The sequence below is a fragment of the Culex pipiens genome, chromosome 2 (genome assembly GCF_016801865.2).
Source record: "Culex pipiens pallens isolate TS chromosome 2, TS_CPP_V2, whole genome shotgun sequence".
Classification (NCBI taxonomy): Eukaryota; Metazoa; Arthropoda; class Insecta; order Diptera; family Culicidae; genus Culex; species Culex pipiens.
This window is the reverse complement of record NC_068938.1, coordinates 168,453,255-168,480,290: the sequence shown is the minus strand read 5'-3', so window position 1 is coordinate 168,480,290 and position 27,036 is coordinate 168,453,255. Positions and strand designations below refer to the sequence as shown.

The following is a 27,036-nucleotide window of genomic DNA, read 5'->3' as shown; positions in this document are numbered from 1 at the left end:
AATCAAATTAAATCAAACAGTCACCACTTTTACTTGCGTGGTCAATAAGAAAACGATATCAAGGAATCCTTTTGATTCGGTGCCTTAGGAAAAAATAGGTAACTGTACCAATTTTGAGCCAAATCAGTTATGGAGGAGGTTAAAGAGTCGCTAAAAATTTTCATACAAACACGTCTTCTTTAAATCGCTAATAACTCGGCAGGGTTAACTCGGATCGTTTTGCGATTTTGGACAAAGTCGTTTTTCATAAAATTTTGCAAAAGAATCTCACACTTGCGAATGATCCGACACGTTTAACACCACTTTTTGGTGGAATTTTGATTTTTGTCTTTTCTTCATACATTTTCGCAATTTTTCCCATACAAACCTCATCGATTTATAGTGCCCCTAAACCTTAGCCGACTTTGCAAGGTAGTTAATCGATAAAATGATCGTCGATAATATTATCGTCTGATAATAACGATAACCCTTATTATATTTTTGAAAATGTAGTTTGTTTCAAAGTATAAATATGTACTCAAAATTGTACACAAAATACCGTATTTTTTTTAAATTTGCAATATGGGTATCAAACGAGTTGAAATTTTGTATGCTTTTTAATTTATTAGAGTTTTTTTTAGTACTAAAATTTTCGTTAATGATCATATTTTTTTGAAAATACTCAAATTATCAAAATATGCACTTTTTTATGGGCTTTTTTTTTTAATATACTACAATTTTAACAAAATACCGAATTATCATAATATGAAATATGGGTAGTAAACAAATTAAAAAATTTTAATATTTTTTTCGATTTTTGGAGTTTTTATTGTTTTGAAAATACTAAAATTTTCACAAATAACTATATTTTTAGACAATACTCAAATTTTCAAAACATGCAATATGGATATCAAACAAAGCAAAATTCTGCATGCTTCATACATAAATTCAAATTGTGTATGCTTCATTAGGGTGTAATATGGTTGCATGGAAAAAAATAAAGTTGTCCAAATTTAGCGAGCACAGCTACTTTTTGGTTCCTTATAGGGTCCTTAACAACTCCCCAAAGTTTGGGAACGATTGGTTTAGTCCTCACTTTGCGCAAAGCGATTAAATTTTCCATATAAATTTGTATGGAAAAACCCATTTTTTTGAATTTAGATTTTTATAAAATTCACGTTTCACGCTGTACTAAAACCGGATTCATATTCTGATGCTCTAGAAGGTGCTCTACAACTTTCCCCAAGAGAGTATGTTGCTAACTTGCTCCTAAAAAAAGATACAGCGTGTTCAAAACTCGTCTAAAACGTGTTTTTTGCTCGAAAATCACGTTTTAGACGAGTTTTGAGGACGCTGTATCTTCTTTCAGGGCCAAGCTAGCACCATACTCTCTTCGGGAAAGTTGTAGAGCACCTTCCAGAGCATCCGAATATGAATCTTGTTTTAGTACAGCGTGAAAAGTGGATTTTATATATATCAAAATCCAAAAAAATGGGTTTTCCCATACAAATTTATATGGAAAATTGAATCGCTTTGCGCAAAGTGAGGACTAAACCAATCGTTCCCAAACTTTGGGGAGTTGTTTAGGACCCCAAAAGGCACTAAAAAATTGCTGTGCAGGAAAATCGATTTTAATATTACACCCTAATGCTTCATACCATACAAAAATTTTCGTCATTTGATACCCATTTTACATATTTTGAAAATTTTAGTATTTTCGAAAAATACAGTAATTTGTGAAAAATGTATTTTCAATAAAAACTATAATAAAGTGAAAAAGCATACAAAATTTCACTTTGTTTGATATATTGCAAATTCAGAAAATTTGAGTATTTTCGAAAAAATACTATAATTTGTGATTTAATTTTATTTTTAAAACAAAACACTATTAATGTGAAAAAGCAAACCAAACTTTTGGACTCGTTAGTTTTTCGTTTTTCCGATAACCTATCCAACGATAGGTTGGATGATGGATCTGGACATAGTATCTAAAGATAAGTGAGATCCGGCTTCAAAAAGTACATAAATACCAATTAAGTGGTCATAACTTAAGATAGGGCTGCCAGATCATCAAGATATAGACTCGTTTGAAAAGTTTTTTTAAATTACATTTTCAACAATGAGATGTATGATGAATCCATGCATAGTTTTCATACTTGTTAGTGTAATCCGGTTTAAAAAGTACACAAATATCACTAAGTGGTCATAACTTAAATCAGGGTTGCCAGATCATTTTTTGTTTTGTCTGAATTGTCTTCCAACGTTGTATAACATTACAAACAAAAATTACAAAAAAAAACTTTTTGGAGGGCATTCAAGGGCTTTTTCCGGTGGGCATACTGAGACAAAATCCAAAATATGAGCTTGATTGGACGTAACAGGATCTGGAGCTCCGCCCTTTAACCCTTTCCCGCCCGAACAAAGATGTACTTTTTTCTGGGGCCGGCCATTAACCCTTTTCAACCCAACCCCGCCTCTAGACGGGCTTCGATTTAAAAAATCGCCAAAAAACAATTTTTCAACCAATTTTTGATCTTCAAAAAGCATTGGAAAGAAGAACTTTAAAAAATTTAGAAAATTTTAGGGTTGGAAGTTTGACTTGTTTTATGTGACTTTGCCAATGTTTTTAAAAATGTAATTTCTTTAGGGGTCAACTTTGGCTGTGTTTTTACTAACATTTCCTATATTTTAAGTAAAAAGAAGTATGCAGTAATTTTTGTAGTGTCCCAGACTACGCATTTATTTACAATTTAAATGATAATGGTTCCATTTTATAGCAGAAAATGTGAAAAAAATGCAAAAAACTGAAAAAGTGACTGTAAAAACATGAAAAAATTAGATAGGCAAAATGTAATGATAGGAGGTGGTAGAGTAGGCCAAATACTACCAAAAATAAACATAAACTAAACAAGATAAATGCAAATTAAAATACTAAAAATGAAACAAGAAAAACATAAAACAAGAGAAGTAAAGTTTTTCGTAAAACAAAAGTTGCTCAAAATGACCTCCCGAACACGGGAAAAATAAAAAAATTCGAAAAAAAAATTTGGGCAGTAGAGGGTTAAAAAAAATCCTAAACTTTGAAGGCCTGTACCATGCTTAAGACTGTTCAAAACTTCAATGTTAAAATGTCAAAACTTGAAAAAGGATCTGACCTACATGCCACTTACGCTGGAAATTAAAAAAAAACTGTAATTTTTGATCAAAAATATATTTAACGTTTTCAATTCCGTTTAAAATTCAATGCGACATTTATCTGAACATAGGTGGCATAACACCACTAAATTTGCAGAGTTGTTGCTCGGCGTGAGGATAATTTACAGCCTAAAATTTACTTACCAAAAGCTTTTTTTCAAATAACATCATGCTATCAGACATAATCACTAAACAAACAAACCTTCGAAATTCGCCACTCGTCTTATAAAATCCAACCTCACGGTTCTGCGTACTTCAGTGCAGATCATCACGATGAAGCTTTTGGTTCTAGCTACATTGTTCCAGCTAGCGCTGCTCCAGACAAACTTCCGCCCAGTTGTGGCATCATCTTTTAAAGAATGTGATGGTCAGCGGTACTACACCACGTGCGGAGCTGGTGCCATGTGCCAGTTTGTCCAAATATGTTTGGGAAATATGCAAGAGTACAAATTCTGCCCTATGGTGGACTTCACCAAACCCTACTGCAATCGGGGTGAATGTTCGGAAACTCCTGAAACCTTTGACGAGGAATGTAATCTACCTGTACTTATGTGCACCGGAGAGGGAATCTTTCCAGGTAAGTTTACGTTTCAGGCTTAACCTCTGGTAGTTGACAATACATTTTTCGCCAACAGACCCGTCTATCTGTTCGATGTACCACAACTGCACCGCTGTTGGCACTATGTCGAGCGTTGTCCAGTGCCCCATGGGTGAAGTATTCGATCCGGATGCATCGGCCTGTAAGCTGCCAGCTGTGCCGGAAGATTGCATGAAGATCAAGTGTGACGTCAACGAACTGTTTTCCCGCTACGGAACCAGCAAGAGCTTCTACGGATACTGTGAAATGAATGCAGGCCTTTTGTCAACTACTTACATCAGAATTTTCAAGTGTCCTGATGGAACCACCTTCAACGGAAAAGGCTGCTCGTACGGATGTCCCGAAGTGGGTCGTTTTGGAGATAGTAGCGATCCTAGTGTGTACTACGAGTGCTACGAGCAGGGGGTCGATGCGATTCGAAATACTTGTCCTGTCGGGAAGGTGTTTGATACGGCTAGAAAGGCTTGTAGAACGCTGATTGCATAAGGTGTACTGGAGGTGTTTTTATAATATGTTGAACGAATCTTACATAATAAAATCTGCTTACTTATTTGTTTATGCCTGCAATTATTTCACTCTAAAAACTTGAGGGAGAAAGAGTTTTTTTTCACATTTCTGAGATATTTTCCCAAACACAGCAACAAATTGTGAAAATTTGGATGGTTTAATTTTACCTCTTATATGATGTAATATTACCTTTATTTAGACTACAACGCAAAAGAGGTAAATTAACTTATTTTTAGAGGTAAATTTACACATTTTTTCAGACATAAAAGATTTACTTCTTCCCAAATGTAATATTACAATGATTTTTATAACTGTGTACATATCGCAAAAAAAAAAAATTAAACAGCTCCAGCTCAGCAGAGCCTACTATTTTACCACATCTGATAGTTTCATAACGATATTGCACACGCAAAGAAAACCATCAAATTTGTTAAGTTCCCAAGTAACAATTTTAAACCAACTAGCAACGACCTAGTTTTATTAAGGTTTTATTGTAGCATCTTGATTGCTTAATAGCCTGTTCACCGCAACCAATAAGCAAAAGCTAATTAATAGGTTCTAACAAGGTTTTATGCCTCGGACATAAATCCTGGAGTAAATAAAAGCCAACTGGCTTTAAATAAGGTTTTATGAAAGTTTTAAGAGAGTCTTGAAAACCAGATGGCAATGTCAAGCCAAACGCTTTTATTGCATGCCTCTTTAAAAACCAAGGGTGTTGTAGCTGTCAAGTGCCATTAGGCATGCAAAAAGCTCTCTTAAAACCGTAAGCTCCTAAAATTGCATTTAACGCAGCCCAATAACAATGCTTAAATATGGTGCCAAACGCGAGGTCTGATTGATAATGATTGACCGCCATCTTGGCAGAAAAAATAGGAAAAGCATAAATTTGATTAAAATTTGATGAAAACACATATTTATGATGAACTTCTGAAACCGTCAGTAAAGAAGAATTTAAAAAATAATTTTACAAGAAATGCAAATAAAAAAAAAAATAATACTGTGATTGCAAAAGAAACATTTTTGATGAAGCGAGTTGATTTTTTGGCTCTATCTCCCCCACATTTATCGATATAATTTCAATCGCAGCTTAATTTGAGCCACCAATTGCGAGGAATGAGCTGTGAAATTATTTTAACTACACGGAAAGAAGGTTTATCGTGAATCTTACTAATTTTCGGTTAAAAACCCTAAAAAAATTGGTTGTTTTTCCAACCACGATTTTTTTTAGCTGGAAATCCTAAAAAAAATTCCTGGATTTGACAGCTGGATCCAGGTCCTAAAAATGATAAATCTAGCTAAATTTTTAGTAAATTTTACTAATTTGCAAGCTGGAAAAATGCTGTCAGTCTCAAAAGCTGTATGTTTTGAGAAGGTCTGTTAGCTATTTTAGCTAGATTTTATGGTATTCTAGGAAGTTTTATAGTTAGCCCAGCGAGTTTTTAGGCTGTTTCAACCAGTTTTTTTGGAATCATTCTCAAAATTTTCCATTGATGGCTGTGAAGCCAGGTATTTTCACACATCTTTTTAGCAAGTTTAGCTAACTTTGCCACTATTCTTGGTAGGTGTTTTGGTTGGAATAGCTAATTTTTCCACTATTTCTACAAGTTTTCTTTCAAAAGCCTCCGTTGCTGCCTGCAAAGCACGCATTATTTAGCTCGTTTCTTTTTTGTTCTTGCTTCGTTTTTCGGTAAGTCCAGCTAATTTTTCGACTGTTTTAAATGGTAATTTCGAAATCATTTTTAAAAATCCCTTGCTGCCTGTAAAGTTGTTTTTTATTTTCAAAAAGACTTTTGCTGGTGTAGCATGATTTTACGCTATTCTTGGATGTTTCAATAGTTTCCAGGCTTTTAAACTATGTTATAGTTGATCATCCTAATTGTACGGCTTTGTTGCGATATTCTATTGACAAATAAAAAAAAAATGAAATACAGTAATACAAAAATACAAAAATACAAAAAAACAAAATTACAAAAATACAAAAATACAAAAATACAAAAATACAAAAATACAAAAATACAAAAATACAAAAATACAAAAATACAAAAATACAAAAATACAAAAATACAAAAATACAAAAATACAAAAATACAAAAATACAAAAATACAAAAATACAAAAATACAAAAATACAAAAATACAAAAATACAAAAATACAAAAATACAAAAATACAAAAATACAAAAATACAAAAATACAAAAATACAAAAATACAAAAATACAAAAATACAAAAATACAAAAATACAAAAATAAAAAAATACAAAAATACAAAAATACAAAAATACAAAAATACAAAAATACAAAAATACAAAAATACAAAAATACAAAAATACAAAAATACAAAAATACAAAAATACAAAAATACAAAAATACAAAAATACAAAAATACAAAAATACAAAAACACAAAAATACAAAAATACAAAAATACAAAAATACAAAAATACAAAAATACAAAAATACAAAAAAACAAAAATACAAAAATACAAAAATACAAAAATACAAAAATACAAAAATACAAAAATACAAAAATACAAAAATACAAAAATACAAAAATACAAAAATACAAAAATACAAAAAAAAACTTACAAAAAGTTATTTTGGTTAAATTATATTAAATTCATGTTAAAATTAAACTATGTTTTGCATTTAACAAAGTTTAAATATAACATCAAATTACTTTCACTTAAACAAAATAACTTTACTTTATCCAACTTAATTTAACTTAATTTAACTAAATTTAACTTAGTTTAACATACTTTAACATAATTTAACTTAATTTAACTTAATTAAACTTAATTAAACTTAATTTAACTTAATTTAACTTAATTTAACATAATTTAACTTAATTTAACTTAATTTAACTTAATTTAACTTAATTTAACTTAATTTAACTTAATTTAACTTAATTTAACTTAATTTAACTAAATTCAACTTAATTTAACTTAATTTAACTTAATTTAACTTAATTTAACTTAATTTAACTTAATTTAACTTAATTTAACTTAATTAAACTTAACTTAACTTAATTTAACTTGATTCAACTTTATTTAACTTAATTTAACTTTATTTAACTTTATTTGACTTTATTTAACTTTATTTAACTTTATTTAACTTAATTTAACTTAATTAAACTTAATTTAACTTAATTTAACTTAATTTAACTTAATTTAACTTAATTTAACTTAATTTAACTTAATTTAACTTAATTTAACTTAATTTAACTTAATTTTGCTTAATTTAACTAAATTTAACTTAATTTAACTTAATTTAACTCAATTTTACTAAATTTAACTTAATTTAACTCAATTTAACTCAATTTAGCTTAATATAACTTAATGGAACTAAATTTAACTTAATCAAACTTATTTTAGCTTAGTTAAAGTTAACTTAATTTAATTTAATTTAACTTAATTTAACTCAATTTAACTTAATTTAACTTAATTTAACTTACTTTAACTTAATTTAACTTAATTTAACTTAATTCAATTGAATTTAACTTAATTTAACTTAGTTTAACCTAATTTAACTTAATTAAACTTATTTTAACTTAATTTAAGTTAACTTAACTTAATTAAACTCAATTTAACTGAATTTTACCAAATAACTTTAAATTTAACTAAATTCTACCAAATTACATTAAATTCAACTGAATTCTACCAAATGTAATAACATTTGAATAAATGTACTTACATTTACCTATATTCTACTACATTTACCTAAATTCAACTACATTTTTCTAAATATAACTATTTTCAACTAAATTAAGCTCAATTTAACTGATTTAATTTAATTTTACTTAATTAAACTTGATTGAAATTAATTTGACATATACTAACTGAATTTAACATAATTTCAACTCAATTTTACTTAATTTAACTTTATTTTACTTAATTTTACATAAATTTACTTTATTTTACTTAATTTTACTTAATTTTGCTTAATTTTATTTAATTTTGCTTAATTTTACTTAATTTTGCTTATTTTTTTAAATTTTACTAAATTTAACATAACACAACTTAATTTAACCAAATTTGGGCAAATTCAACTAAATCACACAAAAAATAACTAATTTCAACTGAATGTATCTGAATTTAACTAAATTTTGCTTGATTTAACTATTTTTTTTAAATTCATCTTAATTTAACAAAATTTATTTTAACTTATCTAAATTTTACTTTATTTTACTAAGTTAAACTAAATTTAATCAATTTTAACGAAATTTTACTAATTTCAACTAAATTTAACTAATTTTAACTAAATTTTATCAATTTAACTGATTTTAACTGAATTCTACATTTTTATTTAAATTTTACCAAATGTAACTTAATTTAACTAAACTTAAGTTGATTAAACTTAATTTCACTTAATTTCACTTAATTTAACTTCATTTCTAACAATATTTAACAATATTTATGGATGTGCTTAAAAGGCATTAGGTACCCTATTTGTTCGGAGCTGTCAAACAATGGCCAATCTATGTCTAGACATTCTGTACCCGCCGCCCCTCCAGGTGGACAGATGTCCATACAAAAAAGTATACTGTGGACAATCGCCAGCCTCCCCTTTCCCCTGCCAAAGTGTTCTCGTGGTTTAGGGATGCTCCCACTTTATGTTAAGTACATGTTTTTACCTACGCATCATCCAAACAATAACGAGAGGCTCAACTTCTAACCACTTTCCCTCAACACCAAAAACTTCTTATCTTATCTACTGAAACTTACCTTCAGGTGTCGATCCGCAGAAAACCTTCCAGGCTTTTGATTTATTCACTCACACAACACATTCTATCACCTTTTGCACTTGCACTTGCACTCAAACAGCACACATAACCATCAAAAAACTTCGCGAACTGAGCGGCTCAAACAGGATCGAACACGATACAAGACGATGCTTTGTTTTGGTCTCGAACTGATGACCTGTCAAAAAATCCATGCTGCCGGTTCCAGCTAATTTTTCGGTAAAATTACGCAAAATTGTGCTGAAACACCATTATTTTTGGTAAAATCTCTCCTGTCATTTTGATTTGGGCTGTCAGTTTTGGAAAGCAAATCAGCAATCAGGGTTAGCTATTTCACCAATCCCAGGTTGGTAAATTTAGCTGTAATTTTAGCTGATTCAACCAAAAAAATCACTGTTTCACCAATTTGAAGCCAGCTAATTTGAATTGTTAAATTTTGGATAGAACTCTTTTCCGTGTATCACCAATATCTATCATTTCTCGTTTACTTTTTAAAACCACCAATGCGCCATGGGTCTCCTATGTACATTTGAAAAAGTTAGCGAGATTTCAATATCGCCATTTTTGACAACCATCGCCATTATATCATTTGGCAAGACGAAGACTTATGTTTTGTCAAAATAAAACCTGTTTGGCATAAGACGTTTTAAGACGTATGAAATGACATTTTATAAAAAAAAAACTCCTGACTAGGTTTTAACAAAGGTTTTATTAATGCTTTGAGGAGGTTGTTAGGATTCAGTTGTAAAGCCTTGAACTCCTATGTATGTTTTGTAAACAGGCCGTAACAACCTTCTGCGGAGGTCCATTTGGGTTTTAAGTGAGGTTTATCGGGGTTCTGGGGAGGCTGTTAAGACTTAGGTGTTTTAATGTTGGTTTTGGCTGATAGGTTTTATAGCTGTTGTGACAGCTTTGATAAAGCCCAAAATGTTACTTGGGTGATAGATTTTACAGTGGTTGTAACAGCTATGATAAAGCCTAAAATGTAACTTGGGTTGTCCAAAGACTAGACTAACCAAATTGTCTGAAATTTAAGTTGAAGACTCATGGTAATATCCCGTGTGCTTGAAAAAGCCACATTATTTATCATTTAACCAAACCAAAAATAAACGGAAATCAGACACAAGATGTTTACAAATTTCAAAGCCATTTTTATAAAACCAATTTTTAAAATCATTTTTGCTCTATATTTATGCAAACTATTTTAGGCTTCAATTAAGTTGGCAATTATTCATTTCCTGAGATGATTTCGGTTATAGTTATAGTAATGCCTACCATAAATTTTAATTTTATGATTTTATATAATGGGTGAATTTCTCGGAACAAGAAAACAACAATAAAAAAGATACCATATCATATCTGCGGACTGTAATCACAGAGCAAATATCCTGAAAAAAACAACCGAAAATCACTTAAAACTCAACGGTTTGATAATCCGCAACTTCAGTACAGATTTTCACCATGAAGCTTCTGGTCCTGGCGACGTTCTTTCAGCTCACGCTGCTCCAGACATTCTTCTCTCGAGTAGCGTCCTACGAGCAGTGCGATGGTCAGCGGTACTACAACATCTGCGGAGGCGGTGGCATGTGTCAGTACGTCCAAATTTGCCTGGGAGACATGACAGAGTACAGATACTGTCCGTCTTTGGACCCCAGCAAACCATACTGTAACCGGGGAGAGTGTTCCGAAACTCCAGACTTTAGCATGGAAGACTGCACTCCAAGGGTGATTTATTGCACTGGAACCGGAATATTCCCAGGTAAGAATTTGACCTTCCTTAGTGTTGAGGGATTCTTAATACGTTGCATTCGCAGATCCTGATGTGTGTTCGTTGTACCACAATTGCACATCGCCGCAGGTGCTGTCCACCGTATTGCAGTGTCCCGAGGGGGAAGTTTTCGATCCGGAAGCGTTGACCTGTAAACTGCCAACCGGGCCGGAAGATTGCATGAGAGTTCGATGCAAGGTGGACGAGCTGTTTTCCCGCTACGGAACCAGCAAACGCTTCTACGGGTACTGCGAGTTGATGCCCAATGGATATTCGTATTCCGATACTAGAATCTACAGGTGCCCGGATGGGACCACGTTCAACGGACGCATGTGTTCGTACCAGTGCCCTGAAGCGGGTCGTTTTGCAAACGTTGCCAATCCGAGTGCCTATTACGAGTGTTACGAACAAGGCGGTGAAGCGATCAGCATGACTTGTGCCCCAGGGAAGGTGTTTGATGCATCTAGATCGGCGTGTAGGACACCGATGGTGTAAGTTGAGAATGAAAAGTGAAAGTTCGACAAATTTCATCTGAAAACTCAGAAAGGGTGTTACTTTTCCATTAATATCTACGACCAAATAAAAAGTTCCAAAAACCCAAAAGTTTATTCAATTCCAATGACATTTAATTTTTTTCGATTATTGTTCATTAGTGGGTCAAAAGGTTTATGGGTAATTCTCCGCCAACTCACACAGCAGTTGCCCCGACCCCTCTTCGATTTGCGTGAAACTTTGTCCTAAGGGGTAACTTTTGTCCCTAATCACGAATCCGAGGTCCGTTTTATGATATCTAGTGACGGAGGGGCGGTACCAGGGCTGTGGAGTCGGAGTCGGAGTCGGAGCCGGAGTCGGTGGAGTCGGGTCTTTTTGGGGACCTGGAGTCGGAGTCGGAGTCGGAGTCGTCAAAACTCTAATAGCTGGAGTCGGAGTCGGAGTCGGAGCTGGCTAAATTTATGAGCTGGAGTCGGAGTCGGAGCCGGAGTCGTAAATTTCTGATAGACCTGGAGTCGGAGCTGGAGTCGGAGTTATCAATATATTTTATATAATTTATGAACTTATTTATTGTTCAATATTTGTTATAATTTTTTGGTTAATTACCAATTTTTTAAATGTATTTATTGAATCGCGTGCACTGCGTTGACATTTTTTTTAATCAATTTATTTTTTGGATCAAGATAATTATCAGATGTCATGTTGTTTTCGAAGCATTTTTATTGTGATTGGAAAGCTCTTATTGTGTAATTTCACTAAGATCACAGCATGATAATCTGTTAATCCTCTCTTGTCAATGTTTGTAAACACTAAACTATAGTTTCATAACTCATGCAATAGTAAACAATTGTGGCTGTGTAGTCAAAAAATTAAAACATATTTAAATAATTATTAACATATTTAATTGATTCTTTGCTGTCTCATTTTGCTTGTATTTACAATATTTAAAAAAAAGTATTTACACCCCTTGGGCCCTATGCGCATTTTGTGATGAAACATGTTAAGAATTCAAAGTTTGACAAAAACCTAGTACTACATTTTATTCAAAAACTCATGCCGAACATTTTGCTACAAAAAGCTCATGAAAAGATGATTTCTATAAAAACTTCTATAACAAATACTATTACAAAAATAAAAAAGGTGCTAAAAAAGTTTGTACACCTTTCGAAAATTAACATAAAGTTATTTGTTGACAAATCACCATAAATCCAGCCCCCAACTCCAAATTGGCATCTTTGACCGATATAAAATAATTTAGATTGAATATAAAGTTTACTAACTACTTAGTATAAAAGTTTACATAACTCTGGAAATTCTATATAAAACTTATCTAAACTTAATTTTGCAAACTTTTAATTCAACTAAATGTCAATATATCACCATAGAATTGCTAAGATTTTAAGTAGATCTTTTTTTATAGGAAAATTAAGGTTCACTATCGGTACTAACGAAAAAAAAATATATTTAAAAAAACATTTGTAAAATTGACATTATAACTCTACTAATAAATTATCAACTATTATACTGCCCCTGATCGCATAAAAAAGTCGAAGCAAAAAATATATGCAAGTGGTGGATCCCTAAATAATATCTTTGAACAAGTCTATTTTTTTAAACACCTTAAATCGGAGTGATATAATTGCTATAATTTTAATTTATTTTTCAAATTTTAGAATTTTCTCATTATTTATATGTTTAAAGTGTGTATTTCCATGTACGTCCTCTGAAATAAATTCAAAAGAGCTTTAAAAAATAGTGACTTTGAAAATTGTCTATTTCAAAACCAGGATATCTTTGATAGTTACTGTGTTTCTTCAAAATTTCAGCCTAAAGTTATGCAAATTGATTTTATATGTCAATTCGATCATGAAGGCTAACTTTCTTTTAATATTGCATTAAAAAAAAGTACAATTAAAAATTAGTTAGCTAGCAGATAAATAAAAAAATGAAAGTAAATTTAAAGTAATTAAATAAAAAGTTCCAATTTTTCAAACAACAAAATTTAAATTTATTTACAAAATTGTTGTGCTTAAATACGTTTAAATCTGGAGATATTTATGATTTTTGTTTATATAACGCTGAAAACATGTAACATAGAACAACGAACACTTATCTACCAAGCTTAGTATGGTTCCATACCATTCTGCTTGTATACATAATTCGTATTTAGAATTTTGCGAAACACCCCGAACATAAATGTCACCCCGGTTTACAGTATTCGCGCAAGTGTGAACTGAAATGTGAGTGATGTGATTAATTCAAATTTTAAAAATATTTTAAATAAAGATTAGGTGTCGGAGTCGGAGTCGGAGCCGGAGTCAACAATTTGTGGAAAGCTGGAGTCGGAGTCGGAGTCGGAGTCAGCTAGAGTTGGAAGGCCGGAGTCGGAGTCGGAGCCGGAGTCATCAATTTGTGGAAAGCCGGAGTCGGAGTCGGAGTCGGAGTCAGCTTAACTCAGAAAGCCGGAGTCGGAGTCGGAGTCGGAGTCGCTTGAAATATGACCCGACTCCGCAGCCCTGGGCGGTACGACCCCTTCCATTTTTGAACATGCGAAAAAAGAGGTGTTTTTCAATAATTTGCAGCCTGAAACGGTGATGAGATAGAAATTTGGTGTCAAAAGGACTTTTATGTAAAATTAGACGCCCAATTTGATGGCGTACTCAGAATTCCGATAAAACGTATTTTTCATCGAAAAAAACACTAAAAAAGTTTTAAAAATTCTCCCATTTTCCGTTACTTGACTGCAAAAAATTTTGGAATATGTCATCTAATGGGAAATTAAATGTACTTTTCGAATCTACATTGACCCAGAAGGGTCATTTTTTCATTTAAAACAAAATTTTTCATTTTAAAATTTCGTGTTTTTTCTAACTTTGCAGGGTTATTTTTTAGAGTGTAACAATGTTCTACAAAGTTGTAGAGCAGACAATTACAAAAATTGTGATATATAGACATAAGGGGTTTGCTTATAAACATCACGAGTTATCGCGATTTTACGAAAAAAAGTTTTGAAAAAGTTACTTTTTGCGTTTCTCTTTGTTTCGTCGTCCGTGACTGTCGCGGGTGACCATGAACGGCCATGATCGATGACGACCAACTTTTTCAAAACTTTTTTTCGTAAAATCGCGATAACTCGTGATGTTTATAAGCAAACCCCTTATGTCTGCATATCAAAATTTTTATAATTGTCTGTTCTACAACTTTGTTGAATATTGTTACACTCTAAAAAATAACCCTGCAAAGTTAGAAAAAACACGAAATTTTAAAATGAAAATTTTTGTTCTAAATGAAAAAATGACCCTTCTGGGTCAATGTAGATTCGAAAAGTACATTAAATTTCCCATAAAATGACATGTTCCAAAATTTTTTACAGTCGAGTAACGGAAAATGGGAGAATTTTTAAAACTTTTTTAGTGTTTTTTTCGATGAAAATTACGTTTTTTCGGAATTCTGAGTACGCCATCAAATCGGGCGTCTAATTTTACATAAAAGTCCCTTTGACACCAAATTTCTATCTCATCACCGTTTCAGGCTGCAAATTATTGAAAAACACCTCTTTTTTCGCATGTTCAAAAATGGAAGGAGTCGTACCGCCCCTCCGTCACGAGATATCATAAAACGGACCTCGGATTTGTGATCAGGGACAAAAGTTACCCCTTAGGACAAAGTTTCATGCAAATCGAAGAGGGGTCGGGGCAACTTTTCCCGATTTCGTGTGAGTTGGTAGAGAATTACCCTTATTTCAATCTTATTTTTATTTTTTCCCAAGAAATACATTCATAGCCATCATAAATCACATAAATGCTTGTATCATTGGTGAAGTACCGCTTATCACTGGACTAACAACCGGATCTAAATTCGGCTCTATCGACTTCATGTTGTAAAGATTGACATACGCATTTGGTTATCATTATCAATAACACTGGTTGACATTTTTCTTGATTGCTTGAAAAAGAGAACTCTTATATAAGAACTTTATAAGAACTTTATATTTACGTGATCTTCCAAAATAATTCTTCAAAATTTTTAAAGCAAATTACTCAACTCAACGTTTTTGAAGATGATCTGAGTAAAAGTGCCAGTTTTGCCAAGGTATGATAGATTTGGCCTCCCTGAACACTCTCCAATCGAAAGAATTGAACTTAAGTAAATTTTCTGCCAATAAATAAATTTGTAAATTTCTGGCGAAAATGCAATGGACTCTGTTAAAGTAACCATGCGCACCCACGAGTTCATGTGAGGGTAGCAAAACGTAAGGCGGTATAATACAATTCTATTGATTTGGTCGTGTTCAGTGAGCCCAAATTTATCATACCATGACAAAACTGAACTAATTCGAAAATGTAAAGTTGTGTTTCAAGTCTGATTGAGTTTTGAAAGCCACTGTACCCCCTCGTTTCAAATCATTCTCCAGCTATAAAAGCCCCGAACTTCAATCGCCAGTTCTAGTTCACCTCCATCAGCATGAAGCTGCTCATTCTCGCGGTATCGGTCCAGCTAGTCGCCCTAATCCGGGCGGATATTCCCGGAACCTTCCTAAACCGTACCACCCATCGCGGGGCAGATCCTTCAGCTGCGGCAGCGTCTTCGGACCAGCAGTGCGATGGCCTGAGCTATTACACCACCTGCACTCCCGGCATGTGTGAAATGGTTCAGGTGTGCCTGGGCGCCTCAACGGAGTATCGCTACTGCAGCATGGTGAATCCCGATAAGCCGTTTTGCAACAAGGGCGAGTGTTCGGATGTGCCCGACTTTAGTGGCGGCTGTGAACCTAATCATTTGTGGTGCACCGGAGAGGGGTGGTTCCCGGGTGAGATTGGTGGGGTGAATTGAAGGTTTTGATGGCGTTGACGATCTTTTTCGTCCGTAGATCCTAACGTATGCTGGCTGTATCACTACTGCGAAGAATTGAACGTAATGTCCGACGTGGCCATGTGCCCCGCGGGATATGTTTACAACCCGGAAACTAGTATGTGTAAAAAGAAGCTACCGGACGAAGACTGTATCCGGATTGAGTGTGACGCCGATGAGGTATTGTCTCCGTACGGCGAGAGTAAACGTTACTTTGGATTCTGTCAGCTGGAGGGGGCGTTGTCGATCAACATTCGGATGTACCAGTGTCCAGATGATACCAAGTTCAACGGCAAAGGATGTGTGTACGAGTGTACGGCCGTAGGAAGATTCGGTGTTGATTCGGATTCAAGTGTATTCTATACATGTTTTGAGGTTGGAGGTGAAGCAATGCTAGAAAAGTGCCCTGTAGGTAAAACGTTTGACAAATCCAAAGGAGTCTGCACAATTCCTCCACCAACAAACTAACACCTTTATCCTAGCCCATTTTTATTTTATTATATCCAGAAAAGCTTTGAAACGAATCAATAGCCTTGTAATCTACCGCATATCTCAATAAATATCCGCTTAATCCGCATAATTCCTAAAATTATCTCAAGTACAATACCCCAACGTTTGGTTGAACGTAGTCGCCCCACTTGGTCCCACCGGGCATCTTCTCAGCTGGGACACCATTCGACCGTTAGACAGGTAGCACTGGTAGTACGTGTTCAGATCGTTCGTGTTCACGAAATTGCCCTGTCCGAAGCAGGTATAGACACAGGATCGCGTATTCATGTTGAAAACAGCCCGATTTGGACACTTGAAGATGTGCGGAGTCGGCGCGGCACCAGCAGTCGCCGCAGCTGCACAGTACGCGTAATACCGCTGGGTAGATCCGTAGTACACGAAGGCGTTGCTGGCGTTACAGGTAACGGACACGCACGACTGGTACAGCGTGGAGCGGCACGCCAGTACCGCCACGCTGAACGCATACCCCGGTGGACATTCGTACACCGCGGATTGAACGGCCGTTCCAACCGACAGACACAAGTGGTAGTAGCGGCAGTTAACGGGATCTATGGGTTAACCATCGTTACAATGAATGTCATTTAGGATACTCCCGTCCAACCTACCCGGTAGAAGCCCCAGCGAGGCACACGTAATCGTTGCAGGTTGCCCGGCCGCAGCGCCACCGCAGTCACTCGACGGGGTGGTTGAGCAGGTGGCCTCTACCTCGCCTTCGTTGCAGTACGGAGTGGCTGTGCCACAGGTGGCCGATCCAATGGATGCACCAGCGACGCACACGTCCACCGCGGTACAGCTGGAGCAGACCGAGGACTTGCCCGTTCCATCCGCGCAGTCACCGGCAGTGAAAACTCGTGCTAGAGGGGACACTCGCGTTCCTGGGACGTCGAACGGATCTTGAGCTTGAAGGTAAGTCAACTGTAGCAGCAGCGCTGCTGCCAAGGCTAGGCGAGCACGGTCCATCGCGAGATTTGTTGGACACTGACGTTGGAAAAGTACTTCAAGCAGTGTCTTTTATAGTGGAGTTTACCAAAGATAAACTTGATAGCTACTGTGTTAGTTGAAGCTCAAAAGATGACATTGAAATATGGTCCTTTTCTTCCAAGAACTATTATTGTCAACTTGGAACTAGCTGATTCAAAAAAGTAGTTCTGTAAACCACGAATCTGATTAGAGAGCAACTGGAATCGACGTAATACGAATTTCCTCATTTAGTTCTGGATCTACATCAGCGCAATGTCGAGTTTGCTCAATACTGTTCTGATTCTAGCAACTTTCATAACCTTTTCCAACGCTCAGTGTACTACGGGTTCAAGATTTGCATGCGCAAATTGTTCCACCGTTAGCGTAAGTATTTCAAAGATTACAAAGCTCAAATTCATAACTCCCCTCACAATCAGGTGTGCTCATACGGAGGCATTCAAGTTGATGCGTTCCGCTGTGACTCGGTTAACGCAAGTCTTCCCTTCTGCTCCGGCAACACTGGAGTCTGCAAAAGTGCCCCCGAAGGAAGTTGCATCCAACCAAGTGAACTATGTCCGCGTGCTTCGGATACCTTTCCAAGTGAGTGTTGGATCACCCCTGATCACCCCAAACACCCTCAAGGTAACGCTTCTTCCAGATCCCTCCAACTGCTTACAGTACATCAGCTGTGATGCCCAGAAGCAAGCCCAAACAATCCGCTGCTCGCCGAGCAGTTACGTGTACGACCACTCCACCCGATCTTGTAAGCTGCGCCAGACCAGCAACGACTGCTTCCAGGTTAACTGCGACCTGGCAAGCAATTTCGACCGCTGGACATCCTATCGACCCGTTCCAAAACTCGCATTCTACTGCTCCATCGCCGTAGGCCCGATGACCTTCGAGTGCTCCACCGGCGAAAACCAGATCTTCAACGTCGTCAGCCGGTCGTGCGTCTTTGGCTGCCCCAGTGAAGGTCGCTTCCCGGTTCCGGATGACGGCACCAAGTACTACCAGTGTGCTCGTGGGGTGTACGGTGTGGTGCGGGTTTTAGATAAGGCGGTGTAAATTTAATGACTGATAAACTCTATCTCGTTGCGATTACAGCTTGTGGCGCAGAAAGTCTCATGTTCAGCGGGTTTGGCGTTTGATCCGAGTTTGGCTAATTGTACCGTGGCCTCATCAGCAACAACAGAACCGGCGACTACTTTGGTAACCGCTGGATCTACAACTGCTGTCGATACAACAGAACTAACAACAAATCCTGCGGAAACAACGACTTCTTCAACAGCTACTGAAACGTCCACTTCTAATTGAACAGCATCCTTAATGGAACCACTTACACTTGATGCTTCAAAAGATTATTGAAATTTCTATTCATACTTTAATCAAAAATGAAGTCTCAGAGAATTGTTGTGCAGCAGTAACGAACCGACCCAAATTTCCATGTAACAAATTTCACTGTTTTTTTATGAATACAGTCGTGCCTCGGTTTAGCACCGCATATGGGGGATGCAAACCCGAGGCGTGCATAACTGAGGCACAGAGCTTTTTTGTGCTATTGCTTTCGAAATGTATCAAAAAATCCTGATTATTTGATCCCCATATTGTAATCAAACTGAAATTTGGGATATTTTTGCGAAAATACGTAGTCTTGTGAAAATTTCGAGTATTTTCAAAAACTGGTGTTATTACTTTCGAAACATATCAAAAATCCCGATCATTTGAAACTCATATTGTAAACACTGAAATTTTGAATATTTTTCGAAAATATGTAGTTGAAAATTATGAGTATTTTTTAAAAATTGTTATAGTTCCAAAATGTATTAAAAAAATCTGATCATATGATACCCATATTTTAAAAACTAAAATCTGGAGTATTTTTTCAAAAATACTTAGTTTTGTGAAAATTCAGAGTATTTTCAAAAAAATATATTTCTTTCGAAACATATGGAAAAATCCCAATCAATTGATACCCATATTGTAAAAAACTGAAATTTTGAGTACTTTTTTCGAAAATACGTAGTTTTATGAAAATTTTGACTGTTTCCAAAAAAAAACTATAATTTTCGAAATGTATAAACAAATTGTAATCATTTGATACCCATATTGTAAAAAAAGAGATTTTAAATATTTTATTATTCAAAAATACGTAGATTTGTGAAAATTTTGAGTATTTTAAAAACTTTTTTTATAACATTTGAAAAGTATGAAAAATTCCGATCATTTGATACCCATATTGCAAAAACACTACCTTTTAGATTTTTTTTAGAGAAACATTGCATTTTCAAAATACAGTAGTTGTTCGGTAACTGGGCGTTGTTTAACTGGGCGCTCGATAGCTGGGCCGTAGCCCAGTTAAAAAGCAGACAAACGTCAAAAACCAAAACAAACCAATATGACCGAGGGGTTATTGGATGCCAAAAGCCTGTTCAATCAAGAAATAAAACTTTTTTTTAACTTTTATTTAATTTCAAGCCACAATTAAAGAAATAAGAGAAGTAAGCATTGTTTAAAAAATTGAGTAAACTTTTATTTTGATATTTCATCAGGAAAATATCATGCATCGGTCCCCTAGTTATTTTTTGTTCAGCCCAGTTATCGAGCAGCATTCGGTGACTGGGTTACGTTCTCAGCCCAGTTACCGAACAAGCACTGTACTGGAAAAATTCGTAGTTTTGTGAAAATTTTCATGTTTTATAATGGATAGGTGACATCATTCTGATTTCAAAACACTATATTTTTTTTGAAGTTTGGATGATTTTTCATAGGATGTCAATGTCTCCCATGTAGTCCAATTGCCATAACCTCGTCAAAAATGTCCGAGGTTGGTGTGAGCACACATTTAAACTTTTTTAAAATCTTTTTGCAGGGCATTTTCATCTATTCACAAAATAAATATGAAGACATTTGGATGTACCATTGCCGAGATATAGCTATTTTAAGTTAGCAGTTTCAAATAACGGGTGCCACGATATCTCAACACTGCTTTGACAAAAGTAGCTCCAAATTTTGGTGAAGACTCGTTAAACCGGTTCTGTGTACATGATGAAGGCCGATTTTCAAAAACTTATTTAAAAAAAAGATAGAAATATTTTTATGTTTTTAATATAAAAAACTTCAGATTTTGATTTAAGTAGTTTTTAAAAAAGCAAAATTTCAAAATCGGGCTTCGTCATGCACACGGGATATGTCTTGAGAGTCTTCACTCCAAATTTCAGCCAATTTGATCTATACCATCTGGTCAGATCTGAACTGACCATGAAGGTGTTGTACAGATGTAAATAGTTCGAATTAGTTTTAGTACACAATTTACACAGAATGCATTCGAAGACACACACACACACACACACACACACTCACATTTAGGGTTAGTTATTTGAATGTTATGAACTAAACACACAAAAAATAACTGCATGCAAAATACTGAAGTTGCTCTACCACACGGTATCATCATCCTCGCTGATATCTCTCAGTTGAGAGAATCTGTATCTCTACCGTGTGAAGCAGAATTGGAAAAAGGAGCCTAGACAGAAGATCGATACAAGACCACAAGCAGTACGAAATACATCTCGCAAGCACAAACGTCGCGTTCTTCTTGTTCTTTACGTTGCCAAATCCCAATATACAAGTCGTGCAATAACCAAATCGAGTTTGTTCTTAATCCGAAATCATTCGACAATTTGAATCCAAATCGTAAAGATTCGCCGTGTAGTGATCTGTTCTCTAGTGCCGCTGAAACAAGTCCAGCGGACTGAGTGTGATCGTTGAGGTGATCGTGAAGCAACAACGACACTTTCACGGTGGAAAGTGCGAAGTGCGAGTGCCCATAGTGTACGGTAATGAGGTGTTACCTGTCTCCGAGGTCTTCAGGTGCCACCAACGAAGGTGGGAAGCAAAACCTCCAACGTCCGGCACAAGTTCGAGCCCCGGCCCGATCATTTGGTCCTTCGAGCCGGATCGGAGGACGACGTCGAACCTGGGACCTGTAGTGCGGACGGATAGCGCTGTAGCGGTGTTGGTAAGTGGTCAATGGAACTTGACCACAAAAGGTGAGGCCAGGCCCGTAGCCAGGGGGGGGGCTACCGGGCTGCAGCCCCCCCCGAAATTTTTCCCAAATTTTTTATTATGTACTATCGAAAAAAAAAATCTTAAATCGATGATTGTGTGTTCTCTTTCATTCTCCCAGAAATAGATTGTTAGATATAGAGAATCTAGAATACATTGATCAAACTATGTAATTTTTGCGTCCATTGCCGGGCAAAAACTTTGTGGAATATATATCCAATATTTAACAATTGAGCTGCATATTTGAACATCGTTTTACTTTGGTGCAAAATCTATCCTACACTGAGACGTTGGGCTATCTTTCAAAGAAGAAAGAAGAAAAAGTGTCTAAAAGAGAGCCTAGGTCAAATAAAGTTCAGCCCAGCCTCAATTTCCCGCAGACCTTGCAATAATTTGACTTCAAAAAATCGAATCACGAAAAAAAGTGTGTTATTTTTAATTTTCGAGCTTAAGTACGGCACTTTTCTAAAGTGATTTTAAGGAAGCGGTCATAATGGCGGTGATGGAATATTGAATTTGACTGAAATGAGGTGGCAGAAGCCGAATTTGATTTTAAAATCAAGTAAATAAAAATACTTTTATTTTTTCATGTTTCATGTTTTAGCATTGAAAATCGTACCATTAGTTGCTGAGATATCGACATTAGAAAATGGTGGGTTGTTTTGGTGAGACTTAGAAAACATCAATTTCCTGATTCTTTTTCTTAAAGCCGCATTATCTCAGCAACCAGATGTCCAATCTTCAATGTCTCTTAGACTATTTCATTGCAAATTTTCTGATTTTTTCAAAAAAATATTTTTGGTCACTATTTTTAAAAATGTAATAATATAAATATAAATAATATAATATAAAATATTTCGCCAAAATCAAACTTTCGGTGGCTATATTATGAAAACGGAGTCTTTTTTTCAAAGAATCTGTAATGTACTTTTCGATTGCAAGTTCAATTTTACATAAAAAAAATTACGTCAAATGTTTTTGCATTAAATTTCGATTTTTTTTTCCAAAAATCACTATTTTTTCAAAAATCAGTTTTCATTACTAGCCGGATATTTTAAAAACTTAGGATGCAAAACAACTGTTACAAAATGCAGTTTAAAATACATTTAAAATAATAAAACCATGTTTTATAATTTAATTTTTTAATATATTTTTTATTTGCTTTTGCTCCGCCTCCTCGACCTTGGTCAGAATCGAGAGATATAAATTTAAAAAAATATTCGCAGCGGCCTAATTTTAAATTAAAAAATTTCACAATTTTAATAATTTTAGATTTAATTTTCTTTATTTCAATGTGTTTTTACTTTGTATTTTGGAATATTTGAATTTAGAAATTCTTAAATTACTGAATTTTGGAATGCTCAATTTTATTTTTGTAAAATCCTCTAAATTTGAAATTTTCTTTTTTGTAAAATTTTGCGTTTTTTTTTATTGTTATTGGTTTTAGAATTACCTTATTCTGAAAATTTTGAATTCTTAAATATTTGAAATGGACTAATATTTTTATTATTGAATTCTACAATTTATAAATTGTTGAGTTTTTCAGTTTTTTCCCGGAATGTTAAATGATTATTGTAATGGCTTTCTCTAATTTTTAACTTCACTCTCAGTTAAAAGCAAACTCTATCCTTTAAATGTTCGACTCTGCGTTTTTAGGAAATAATGGATTTTTAATATTTTTTTAGCATATTCAACATTTATCAAGCGTTTCTAATTTTCAGTCGCATTCAAATAAACAAACTCAAGTTTTTTGTTTTTTTTCATCAATTAATATTGCAAACAATAAGCGCGCGAAGAAACGTCAAACGCCACTTTTTGATTCTGTTCTCTTTCAGCTGCTTACCGCCTGACAAAATATTTTCGTGACCCTTTCGTTGTCCATTGCTTGAGCGTTTTTTTTAATGTAATTTTACGTTCTTTCCGCGCTCCTTACTAGCATGATAGGGCAATTTTTTTCATTTCCGTTTGAATGTTAAATATGGTTCTAGTAGCAAAATGCCAGACGTAGATTAGATTTACAGGAAAAGCCTCATTGTTTTGATCATTCTTATGTAAAGTTTTCTTGACTTTTCATTGAACCAGATTTCGTAAATAAAAAGTTTCTAAATCCTAAAATTTGTAGGATTTCGTTTCCAGTGTCACGATATTGCTTGAATATAAAAACTTATATAATTTTACATCATTTTTATGAGTCAAATCAGGGAAATGAAAAAAATATTGTTATATATTTTTTATTTTGCTAAAAAAGATTAAGAGAGCATTAGACGTTCCTAGAACCAACACAGCCATTTTTACCAACAGTTTAGTGAAACATTTATTTTTCTCCTATTTTCATGTACACTCATATTTTCTATCAAAACTCATTTCAGATTTAAATACAGTTCGGACAGCAATAAAATTAATTGAAGATTTCAATGTGTTAATCGTGTTTATATGTATTTATATTTTTCATCGCACAATCTTATTTTAAATTTCAAGAAGCTGTGTCTCAGGAACGAGTAGACAAATCTTTAACGGTTCTTCATGGTTAAAAACAAATTCTCATTTGAGAATTTTGCTAAATTGTTTGTACACTATTTTCAATACATTGGATAGTGTTTATTTTAATTTTTTTTAATGAATAGTGCTCTTTGAAGAAATTGAACTATATTTATTCGAACATAAAATTTTGACAGCACTCAACCATATATTATTAGCTAAAAAAAAAACCTTTAAAAATAAGGATCTGATTTAAATTTTTTCAACGATTTCCATAATTTTATTAATACTCAAAATTCTGCAGCAATTTTTCAGCATTTTTTTGGTTTTATCGGGAAAAATCAAACTATGATTTAAGCTTGCTTTAAATAAATGCATTTTTTCAGTAAATATTGCGGCGTTATTTATTGAACATTTCTTATTATCTCTTTATACATTAAAATTCAGTAAAAAAACGGAATTCAATATAACCAGTACTTAAACTTTTTTTTAGTTGGGAGAGGATGCATTAGATTTAGAAAATAAGCAATAGCTTCAATAGCCTTAAAACAATTTAAAAAAACAGTGTTAATGTTTTTTTTAAAGAAAATTTCAAGAAAAGTTATGTTATGAGTTATGAGTTTTATTTTGTTTAAAAATCGTGCAACAATTTTTTTCAGTTCATAGTTTTTAATTATAAAATTTGCCATCAAAATATACACACAGTTAAAAATTTCTATCTAAACGGTTTTAAATTAGATAGTAGATTTTTTTTAATTTTTTTTTATTTGTTCATAAGTTTTTCATCCAAATTATACATAAGTGAGATAAATTAACATTCTTCGGGCATCTTTTTTGATTAAAAATTTATTTAGGGTATATTTTAAATTTACCGATAATTTGCTAGCGGACAGTTTTTCATGAAATTCGTTTAAATTTCAACAATCCAAGAAAACGTAAGAAAATCACTTTCTTTTCAAATCCTTATGTATAAACAAGGTATATGAAAAAAGTGGATTTTTTTTAAACATAGGATGAAGCTTTTTAAAATCTTTTTTGCATACATTATTTTACAGTTTTATAATTCGTCTCAATAATCTTACCGTTAGCCAGGTGAATTTAAACAAATGGAATTTCTGATTTACTGATTTCCATAACCTTTGAATTTTTGAACCCAAGCCCCCCCCGAACAAAAATCCTGGCTACGGCCCTGGGTGAGGCACTCGATCTAGTACTACTACCGTTGACGGGTTCCCATATTTGCACTAATTTGGCTGGTTGCAAATGGTGGACGAATTGCATGACAAAATCGCATGTTTGGCAAATTGAAAGCATAAGGCAAAAGAGCAGCAATTCTACGAATTAGCGACAAACGCAGCTCAAATTCTACGCGCTGTTTTCTTGATTCACTGAGTGAGGCACAGAGAGCAAAAAGTGGGCAAGCAAAGCAAAAGTGGGCAAGTACTCAACGAATGCACTTACAGTGACGCAAACAAAAGTGGGTACGCCAAGTTTTGGCGGTTGGATTTAATTTCAACAAAAATCTGTCTCTGGGAGGAAACTCGAGACTTTGCGTTTGCGTGGTGGCGTTTAGCGGATTCGCGGATCGCGAAAAGGGCACACCACAGCTGGAAACACGTTTCGATTTGTGTCCCTTTCGGTCGTTTTCGTTCGCGTACGCGTAGAGTACCACGCACGCGCGACGGTAAGTGGTATTCCGCCGCAATCGTTTCGCGTTTCGTTTCGTTTGGTGAGTGAGTAGAGTGGAGTGTTGAGATGACAACCAAGGCGGATAAAAAGCTGGCTGATCTGCTGCAGAAGCGAGAGCGACTTGTGGCTACACGAGAGTTGGTTGAGAAATTTGTGGCTGCATACGATCACGAAAAGCATGTTATCCAAATACCGGTGTGACTAGAGACGTTGAACAGGACCTACAAGGAATTCCTTTCCGTGCAGTCGGAAATCGAGCAGCTGGACAAACCGGAAACCTTCAAAGCACATCTAGCGGTTCGGTGCGAATTCGAGGATGCTTTTTGTGAAGCCAAAGGTTTCCTGCTCTCCAAGGCGGATCACCACACAGCGCATGCGGATACTTCGTTGAACTCCAGCTTTACTCATTCACAAGGACCGTCAACATTCCATCACATGCTGCCCAAGATTGATCTACCCAAGTTCAATGGAGACGAATCATGATGGATTTCATTCCGAGACAACTTTGTTTCCATGATTCACATCAACGAGGACATCCCCGTAGTCAACAAGCTACAATACCTGCTACAATCGTTAGAGGATCCCGCCAGAAAACAGTTCGAAACTGTTGAGATTCAAGCAGATAAGTACGCGCCGACCTGGGAGGAACTCTTAAAGAAGTACGACAACAAACGCTCGCTGAGAAAAACCCTATTCCGAAGACTGTACGAGTTGCCATCAATGGAAGGTGAATCAGCACAAGATTTGAACACGTTGGTTGACGACTTCCAGCGACATGTCAAAGCCCTGGAGAAGCTTGGAGAGCCGATCAACCAGTGGGATACACCGCTCGTATTTATTCTCAGCGACAAACTGGATTACGCTACCCTACGTGCTTGGGAACAGGACTCGAGCAAGAAGGAGGTGGTGACCTACGAGGAGTTGATAGAGTTCCTGAACAACCACGTTCGCATGCTGAAGTCCTTCGCAAGTGACTTGCAGCACCGTCAAACCGGCAATGTCAAGGTGGCCGGCGCTAGTCAGAAGAAATCCCAATCAGTTAAGTTCATCGCGAACGCAGCCACATCGGAAACAAGGACGTACACACCGCTGTGTCCGTCATGCTCGAAGCAGCACCTGTTATACGAATGTCCAGCATTTACTAAGCTTGCAGTGATCCAGCGTCGCGAGCTGGTCACCCAACGAAGCCTGTGCTGGAATTGCTTCCGC

General features: G+C 35.0%; 5 protein-coding genes across 5 annotated transcripts; 4 read left to right on the top strand and 1 right to left on the bottom strand.

Moving 5' to 3' along the window:
* Nucleotides 1-3,422: 3,422 nt before the first annotated feature.
* On the top strand, nucleotides 3,423-4,330 carry LOC120417226 (uncharacterized). Its single transcript, XM_039579186.2, has 2 exons — nucleotides 3,423-3,751; nucleotides 3,810-4,330. Exons 1-2 carry the CDS (start codon nucleotides 3,448-3,450, stop codon nucleotides 4,256-4,258), a joined length of 753 nt encoding a protein of 250 aa, XP_039435120.1. The 5' UTR covers nucleotides 3,423-3,447; the 3' UTR covers nucleotides 4,259-4,330.
* A 6,106-nt stretch (nucleotides 4,331-10,436) lies between these two features.
* On the top strand, nucleotides 10,437-11,466 carry LOC120417262 (uncharacterized). Its single transcript, XM_039579217.2, has 2 exons — nucleotides 10,437-10,773; nucleotides 10,829-11,466. Exons 1-2 carry the CDS (start codon nucleotides 10,476-10,478, stop codon nucleotides 11,275-11,277), a joined length of 747 nt encoding a protein of 248 aa, XP_039435151.1. The 5' UTR covers nucleotides 10,437-10,475; the 3' UTR covers nucleotides 11,278-11,466.
* Nucleotides 11,467-14,871: 3,405 nt separating this feature from the next.
* Nucleotides 14,872-16,696, top strand: LOC120417258 (uncharacterized). Its single transcript, XM_039579214.2, has 2 exons — nucleotides 14,872-16,084; nucleotides 16,145-16,696. Exons 1-2 carry the CDS (start codon nucleotides 15,739-15,741, stop codon nucleotides 16,591-16,593), a joined length of 795 nt encoding a protein of 264 aa, XP_039435148.1. The 5' UTR covers nucleotides 14,872-15,738; the 3' UTR covers nucleotides 16,594-16,696.
* On the bottom strand, nucleotides 16,494-17,625 carry LOC120417257 (uncharacterized). The gene is made up of 2 exons (XM_039579213.2): nucleotides 17,241-17,625; nucleotides 16,494-17,183 (listed from the first exon to the last, which is right to left on the bottom strand). Exons 1-2 carry the CDS (start codon nucleotides 17,593-17,595, stop codon nucleotides 16,720-16,722), a joined length of 819 nt encoding a protein of 272 aa, XP_039435147.1. The 5' UTR covers nucleotides 17,596-17,625; the 3' UTR covers nucleotides 16,494-16,719.
* A 114-nt stretch (nucleotides 17,626-17,739) lies between these two features.
* LOC120417256 (uncharacterized) lies at nucleotides 17,740-21,275 on the top strand. Its single transcript, XM_039579212.2, has 4 exons — nucleotides 17,740-17,979; nucleotides 18,033-18,195; nucleotides 18,254-18,633; nucleotides 18,700-21,275. The coding sequence occupies exons 1-4, from the start codon at nucleotides 17,869-17,871 to the stop codon at nucleotides 18,907-18,909; spliced, it is 864 nt and encodes a 287-aa protein (XP_039435146.1). The 5' UTR covers nucleotides 17,740-17,868; the 3' UTR covers nucleotides 18,910-21,275.
* The last annotated feature ends 5,761 nt before the right edge of the window (nucleotides 21,276-27,036 follow it).

Excerpts from the sequence above, each read along its gene's own strand:
- LOC120417258 (XM_039579214.2), top strand. The coding sequence starts at position 15,739 with ATGAAGCTGCTCATTCTCGCGGTATCGGTCCAGCTAGTCGCCCTAATC. Across the intron at positions 16,085-16,144 it reads CGGAGAGGGGTGGTTCCCGG|ATCCTAACGTATGCTGGCTG; the intron begins GTGAGATTGGTG and ends TTTCGTCCGTAG.
- LOC120417226 (XM_039579186.2), top strand. The coding sequence starts at position 3,448 with ATGAAGCTTTTGGTTCTAGCTACATTGTTCCAGCTAGCGCTGCTCCAG. Across the intron at positions 3,752-3,809 it reads CGGAGAGGGAATCTTTCCAG|ACCCGTCTATCTGTTCGATG; the intron begins GTAAGTTTACGT and ends TTTCGCCAACAG.
- LOC120417262 (XM_039579217.2), top strand. The coding sequence starts at position 10,476 with ATGAAGCTTCTGGTCCTGGCGACGTTCTTTCAGCTCACGCTGCTCCAG. Across the intron at positions 10,774-10,828 it reads TGGAACCGGAATATTCCCAG|ATCCTGATGTGTGTTCGTTG; the intron begins GTAAGAATTTGA and ends TTGCATTCGCAG.
- LOC120417256 (XM_039579212.2), top strand. The coding sequence starts at position 17,869 with ATGTCGAGTTTGCTCAATACTGTTCTGATTCTAGCAACTTTCATAACC. Across the intron at positions 17,980-18,032 it reads CAAATTGTTCCACCGTTAGC|GTGTGCTCATACGGAGGCAT; the intron begins GTAAGTATTTCA and ends CCTCACAATCAG. Across the intron at positions 18,196-18,253 it reads TGCTTCGGATACCTTTCCAA|ATCCCTCCAACTGCTTACAG; the intron begins GTGAGTGTTGGA and ends CGCTTCTTCCAG.
- LOC120417257 (XM_039579213.2), bottom strand. The coding sequence starts at position 17,595 with ATGGACCGTGCTCGCCTAGCCTTGGCAGCAGCGCTGCTGCTACAGTTG. Across the intron at positions 17,184-17,240 it reads CTCGCTGGGGCTTCTACCGG|ATCCCGTTAACTGCCGCTAC; the intron begins GTAGGTTGGACG and ends GTTAACCCATAG.